This window comes from Bubalus kerabau, chromosome 1 (genome assembly GCF_029407905.1).
Source record: "Bubalus kerabau isolate K-KA32 ecotype Philippines breed swamp buffalo chromosome 1, PCC_UOA_SB_1v2, whole genome shotgun sequence".
Taxonomy (NCBI): domain Eukaryota; kingdom Metazoa; phylum Chordata; class Mammalia; order Artiodactyla; family Bovidae; genus Bubalus; species Bubalus kerabau.
This window is the reverse complement of record NC_073624.1, coordinates 16,091,355-16,098,835: the sequence shown is the minus strand read 5'-3', so window position 1 is coordinate 16,098,835 and position 7,481 is coordinate 16,091,355. Positions and strand designations below refer to the sequence as shown.

Below are 7,481 nucleotides of genomic sequence, written 5' to 3'. Positions count from 1 at the left end.
GCATTAAAAACTTCCGGCGGTCAGAACGGAAGCGGCGGGGCGGGGCTTGTGGTTGGGAAAGGCGGGGTTGGGGCGGGCCTTGAGCCCAGAGCTACCTGGGTAAAATCCAAGATGGCTGCATGAAGTTAGTACCCGCGTGACCCCAGCGGAGAAGGTTCTGTTATCTCCTGGAAGGTCACGTCTAACCCTCCCTCTAGTGCTCGTGCAGTCTTGCAGGGGAGAGACGAGAGCAATGGCAGGGAGCCTTTCTTGGGTGGCAGGCAGGGGCTTATGGGGCCTGGTGCCGCTGGCCTGCAGAAGTTTCTTTCTGGGTAAGTGGCTGATGCAGGACACCCCGAGAGCTGCTTCTCGTAAGCGGCTCAGATTCATTCTCTTTCTTTCCCATCCATAGGTGTTCCCAGATTGTTCCATGTAAGGGTCACCCTCCCGCCCCCCAAAGTGATTGATCGTTGGAACCAGAAGAGGGCGATGTTCGGGGTATATGACAACATCGGGATCCTGGGTAAGACTTGACTCCATGGTGCAGAATTTCAGAATGGCAGTTACGCTGTAACGACTGTTTTTTCACCTGTGTGGGAATGGTACCTTGTTGAATAGTAAGAACACTTATCTGGCAGTTTACCTGGCACTCTTCTGTGTCCCCTGCATGCATTTAACACATTTAATCCTCATAACCTTTCTCCTTTGCAGGTGAGGAACTTCAGGCACAGTGAGGTTAGGTAGTTTTTACAAAGCTAATACGTGGCAGTGCCAGAATTTGTACCCCAAGCAGTCTTGCTCCAAAATCTGTGCTCTTTATACTGTAGCCTGACTGTCGTGTCTGTAGGTGCTGCTGGGGGAAATGCAGCTGTTAGTGAGGGCTTAGCTGGTGGAGGTTGGGTTCTCTCGGACTGGAACTAATGCCTTCTGTCACGTTACACAGGAAACTTTGAAAAGCACCCCAAAGAATTGATCAAGGGCCCCATATGGCTTCGAGGCTGGAAGGGGAATGAACTGCAGCGTTGTATTCGAAAGAAGAGAATGGTAGGAAATCGGATGTTCATTGATGACCTGCACAACCTGAACAAACGCATCAGCTTTCTCTACAAACGCTTTAATCGACATGGGAAGCACCGGTAGAAGAAAAAGCTGGGAACTGTGGAAGAGGCGTGTCTATCACCAGAGAGAAGGGAAAAGTACTTTTCCTTATGAGGCAGGGGATTTGAATGCTCTCAGTGATAATGCAGGACTCATTTGTAATCCATTATCCACAACTTGAGTTTCCTCTAGATGCTAGTTTTACTCATTCATGCAAGGAGGAAGTGGAACTCATCCCTAAGTCTTACAGTTTTACCTTTGGACTTCACCACTTGCCCTTGCAGTCTAGCCATACCTGTGGTGTTTAAAAAAATAAAAAAATCATTGTTGGCACTTTTGATGTTTGGCCCTTCATATATTGAAAGTGGTCATTTTAAATTGTCCCATAATGCCATGTTAAATTTATTTTTAAAAACCTTTCTGCACTGGAATGAAATGTCATAGAAAAATAGTTACACTTTTACACCATTCTTGTCAAAATACTTATTGAGTACCTTTTCTGAGATGAGAACTCTAGGAAAAACAGTATAAAATATTCTCCCTCCATGCTTTTCTAGTTATGGGTATAAAGCTATAGTCTCATATGTACACTTTAATATATGAGGCCTTAAGTACCATATGAGTGGTTCCTAAGCCTTATTGATCATCAGAATCTCTGCATAGTTTAACAGTTTAAAAAGTCTAGTCCCTGCCCCCAAAGATTGTGATCTTTAGAACTGAGCTGAGTCTTAAGAGTCTTTTTGGGTTTTGTGGGGTTTTTTTTTTAATAATTAAAATGTATCCATCTATATAGGGAGATAGTTCAAAATTGTAAAATTACAGAAGAGTAAGATGAAAAGTTTTCTCACAGCTGGGTTTTTTTTGTGTGCTCCGTTTCAAGGCAGTCATGCATGATGTTCTTTTTAATCCTTCTGGATATTAATATATACTGCGTGTACAAGATTGTTTATCAATCTACCTACCTGTCTTCTTTCTGAACAGCTGGATTCCATGCACATTAAGTTACGTTTTCACTTAATGTAACTTAGTTTTTTGTCCTCATATTATATGCCATAATGATTTAACCAAATCCATTTTGACACACGTTTAGATTGTTTCTCAGGTGGTGCAGTGATAAAGAATCTGCCTGCCAATGCAGGAGACACAGAAGATGAAGTTCGATCCCTGGGTCAGGAAGATCCCTGGAATAGGAAATGGCAACCCACTCCAGTATTCTTGCCCAAAAAGTCCCACAGATAAAGGAGCCTGGCGGGCTCTAGTCCACAGGGTCTCAAAGAGTTGGATGTGACTGAGCCTGTATGCACAATAGTTTCTAGGCCTTTGCTTTGTCAAAGTATGTCTCCGCTGATTTTAGGGCATTCTCATTTTAACAGCCAGTTTATTTTAATGAGCTGTGTTTGGAAACCACTGATGTGGGTGATAAATAATCCAGATAAGAGAATGCTTTTGGCCTAATCAGGAGTGGCCCCATACAAAAGGATGGATTTTAGTAAGCAGAGAAAGAAGTAGAACACTGCCTGTGAGGAAGAGTGGTCGGTGGTACATGGTGAGGGAACACAATTTGTTGGGAGATGGCTGGATAGGTCTAGCTATAATGAACCTTAGTATGGCACTAGCTGCTTTTTTGTGTTTTAGATAACTTGCTCGGCTATAAATCAACTTAAATGTTTGACATTACTCAATTGAGAGAAGAAAAATATGCTACAGTTCCTAGAATTGTGTATTGATTAGAGGTAAATTGAGTGTCATCTGTGCCTAGTGTATGTGAAGTGAAAGAAATTGTGAAAGTGTTAGTCATTCAGTCGTGTTCAACTCTTTCTGACCACATGGACCATAGCCCACCAGGTTCTTCTGTCCATGGGATTCTCCAGGCAAGAAGACTGGAGTGGGTAACCATTACCTTCTCCAGGGGAATCTTCCCATCCCAGGGATCAAACCTGGGTCTCCTGCAGTAGAGGCAGATTCTTTACTGTCTGAGCCACCAGGGAAGCCCAGTTGTGTGAGGCTTTCAGTAAATATTTGCAAAATAAAATAAGGAAAGTATTTGATGTATTGTTTTTAAAGAAATATTTTATGTGGGTTATAAGTGCTATTTATGTTTCTTGGAAGGATGTTTTAGGTTGATATGAGCAGTATAGTATAGTCTGGGGAGGGGCATATAGTATAGAAACTATTAAGAACATGGCCTTTGGGGTTGGACATATCTGGGCTTAAACTCAAGCTGTAACACTCTGTGGCCCTGGGCAAAGGAATTAACTTCTATGAGGCTTAGTTTTTTTTAGTCTGTCTATTAGGAGCAGTGCAATACTTTTCTCATAGGGTTGTGTGAGGAATAAATGAAATTATGCACATAAAGTATTTAACACAATTTGGCAAGTGTAAATGCTATGCAGTCCTCTGGAGTGTGTGTAGGGCTTTGGAAAAATGGAAGAAGACAAGGGAAGACTTTTTAAGGTGTCCGAGCCCCTGAAGTCATGTGTTTGCTTTTTAATCTTGCTTGGTTTTATATGTCTCTGTGTCCATCTTCCCCATTGACTAGGGTTCATCCCCAATTCAGGGCAGGGACTGTCTTGCACACATTTGTTCACTGTACTAGTCTCATATCTGGTCTCTTTGTATACTGGCTCTTAGTAGACCCTTGGTAAATATCTAGAAGTCACATATTCAACAGCCATTTATTGAAGGCTACCAGTAGGTTCGAGGGATACAAAGGAAAAAAACCCAACAACTGCATTTAAAGAATTCCTCCTAGTGCAGGAGGTAGACAAAGAAGCATAGTTACAGGGGGAGACAGGGAGGGAAAGGGATGACTGGGAGTTTGGGGATGGTAGATGCAAACTATTACACTTCAGCACATTTAGGATGGATAAACAACAAGGTCCTATTGTATAGCACACGGAACTATATCTAACCTGGGATAAATCATAATGAAAAAATATTAAAAAAAGAATGTGTATAACTGAATCACTTTGATGTACAGCAACTAGACTTCAATAAAACAGAGGGGGAAAAAGCATAATTGTAAAATCTGTTATGGCATTTAAAGCATGTTAATTACCTACTGTATGGGTGCAGAGAAGAGGGCCCCTTACCTCATCCTAGGGGAGCAGGAATGAAGGCAGGGAAGGCTTTCTGGAGGAGGCAGTTAACAGATACGGTATGGAGGTTAGCCTGCTTTCCAGGCAGATGAAACTGAAACAAAGGTCAGAGGTGAGAAACAGCCTGGCACATACGGGAAAACTGTGACCGGCATTTGTTGGCAGAGCTAAGGAGAAATTGGGCAGGAGATGGAAGCCAGAGTCAGATTATGATGAAGACTAAAGAACTATTAAGGGGACTTCCCTGGTGATCCACTGGCTAAGACTCCACAGTCCCAATGCAGGGGTCTGGGGTTCAATCCCTGGTCAGGAAACTAGATCCCATGTGCTGCAACTAAGACCTGGCATAGTCAAGTGAATGAGTACTTTTTAAAAATAAAGTATATTAAAAAAAAAAAAAAGAACCATTAAGACTTAACCTTTAGTAAAATGGTGCAACCATTTAGGAAAACTGGCACTTGCACAAAAAGTTATATAGAGAGTTACCATATGACCCAGCAATTCCTCCCCTAGGTATACACCCAAGAGAACTGATAACATAGTCACACAAAAACGTGTTGACAAATGTTCACAGCAGCATTCTTCAGAATAGCCAGAAAGGAAACAACCCAAATCTCCATCAACTGACGAATGGATAAACAAAGTGTGGTCTATGCATATAATGAAATATTACTCAGCTATAAAAATGAATGAGGGGGCTTCCCTCATTAGTAAAGAATCCACCTGCCAATGCAGGGGACATGGGTTTGATCCCTGGGTCAAGAAGATCCCACTTGCTGCGGAGCAACTAAACCTGGGCCTCCTGCTCTTCATGGTTTAGCAGCTTTAGACGTCTATCAGCTTCCTGTTTTGAAAGATGAAGGTTTAATTCTCTGTGATGATCTTAGTCGATATAGAAAAGGGAAGTTAAGTAATTCAGCTCCTATTTATAATTTTAAAAACCCTAAGAACAGAAGGATGGACCTTTCCTTAATTTGGTAAAGGTGACATCCTGGAGATCCACGCCAGATATTGAGTGGATATATATTCTCTTAAGAGTGGGCTTCCCAGGTAGCTTAGTGGTAAAGAACCCATCTGCAATGCAGGAGACAAGGGTTCCCTCCCTGGATCGGAAAGACCTCCTGGAGGAGGAAATGGCAACCCACTCCAGTGTTCTTGCCTGGAGAATCCCATGGACAGAGGATCCTGGCAGGCTACAGTCAATGGAGTTGCAAAGAGTCAGACATGACTTAGTGACTAATCAATTCCCTTATGATCGGCAACAAGACTAGAATGCCGTCTATTGCTGCTGTACTTTAACTTAGTACTGAAGGTCCTACTTAGTGTTATACAAAAAAAAAAAAAGAAGAAGGCAGGGAGGAAGGGAGGAAAGAACAGAGGAGGGAAGGAATTAAATGGATGTGAGAATCGGAACAAAAGAGCAAACTGCTCATTTACAAATTGTACTATTTTCCTCTTTATTTTTTTTTTCAATTTTCCTCCTTAAAACTTCCAGCTGAGTGGAAAAACACAATGAGATTTAAAACAGGATATCATTTATGTAAATTAAAAATATACACATGGAAGACTACCCATTTTGCAAAAACACAAAAGTATAAATATCAGATAATTTATAATGCTGTCTATGGCTGGGAAGGGGAATAAGGAAAAAGAGAACAAAAAAAGAAACAAAATCTTTTTATGCATACATAGAGATCATGTGTCATGAACTGAAGAGTAGGATTATCTCTGCCTTCTGTACCTAAAGGTCCCGCAGAAAAAACTATGTTCTATTTTTGTCTTCAGGGTGGTTCATGGTCTAAGAAACACTTGGATTTGTTTACTCCTGTTGGTTTTTAAACTTACCAGTATTCATAACAAATCAATCCCTTCTGGTATTTTTATCACGTGTATGTGATATAGTACAAAATTTGTTGATTGTTTTGGGAATCCAACACATGTACTAGTTCAAGACAGGTGTATGAGTGTTCTGGGATTGCTGTATACAAAGTACCATTAGTCGGGTGCTTAAACAACAGAAATGTATCTACTTGCAGTTCCTAAGGCTAGAAGTCTTGAGACTAGGCATCACCAGGGTTGTGTGGGTTAATCTATTCCCTGCCTCTCTCCTGGCCTCTAGTGGTTTGTTGGCTGTATCTGGTGTTCCTTGGCTTATAGACATAACAGGCAGGTAACTATCTAAATGTGAACAAGGCATTCTCCTCATGCATATCTCTCCAAGCTTCCCCACTCTATGACAGCAGTCATAGTGGGGTAGGGGCCCATTTTACACCAATATGACCTCGTCTCAATTAATTATCTCTGCAACAACCTGGGTCCAAATAAGGTCACATTCTAAGATCTGAGTGTTAGGACTTCCACATAAAAATTTTGGGGAGAATGCAATTCAACACATAACTCTAGCCTTGAGTCTCCGCAAGGCATTCTTATGCTTTTCTTTTAAAAATAATTTTTATTATTTGTTTATTTTTGGCTGTGCTGGGTCTCTGTTGCTGGCAGGCTTCTCTCTAGTTTCGGTGCTCCAGCTTCTCACTTCAGTGGCATTTCTTGTTCAGAGCACAGGCTCCAGAGCTCAGGCTCAGTCAGTAGTGGTAACACACCAGCTTAGCTGCTCTGAGCGATGAGGAATCAAACTCGAATCGCCTGCATTGGCAGGTGGGTTCTTATGCACTGGACCACCAGGGAAGTCCCTCTCCCTTTCTCTGTCTTCTTGAAATCTTTTAGGATCTTCTCTTTTCCCCTAATATTCTGAGATTTCACAAAGCTATATCTTGACCTGATTCTTTTCCTTTCAGTATGCTAGGCACATGGTGTACTATTTAATCCAGAAAGACTTGTTCAATTCAGATTTTTTTTCCCTTGTATTTCTTTTGTAATACTTCTCCCTCATATCCTGTTTTCTCTTTGCAGAAGGCCTATTAATCAGATGTTGAACTATTTGGCTTGATTTTCTAATTTTCTTACTTCCTATCTCCATCTTTGTTGGCTCTTGCTCCTGGTTCATTGTTCCTTATTTGTTTCCAATTTTTGACCACAATTTATTTTTCTTGGAACTGTATCTGTGGAAATTCCCCAAGGCCTAGATTGAAGATAAGCTCATCCAGAGAGAGGACTTGCATTGCTACAGCCGGTGCTTGGTGGCACTGTCGACCTGGAAATATTTTAAGCTCTTGCTATTTTGTTTTTAGGACCAATAAGGAATTCAGACAGAAAAACCACAGCATTGGTTATAAAGTGTCTGCATATATTTATAACTGTGTTTTTTGATAATTTTATTTATCATTTATTTTTTGGCTGTGCTGGGTC

General features: G+C 41.3%; 1 protein-coding gene across 1 annotated transcript; it reads left to right on the top strand.

The window, feature by feature from the left end:
• Window positions 1–84: 84 nt before the first annotated feature.
• MRPL51 (mitochondrial ribosomal protein L51) lies at window positions 85–1,410 on the top strand. The gene is made up of 3 exons (XM_055569050.1): window positions 85–311; window positions 392–502; window positions 923–1,410. Exons 1-3 carry the CDS (start codon window positions 233–235, stop codon window positions 1,117–1,119), a joined length of 387 nt encoding a protein of 128 aa, XP_055425025.1. The 5' UTR covers window positions 85–232; the 3' UTR covers window positions 1,120–1,410.
• Window positions 1,411–7,481: the final 6,071 nt, after the last annotated feature.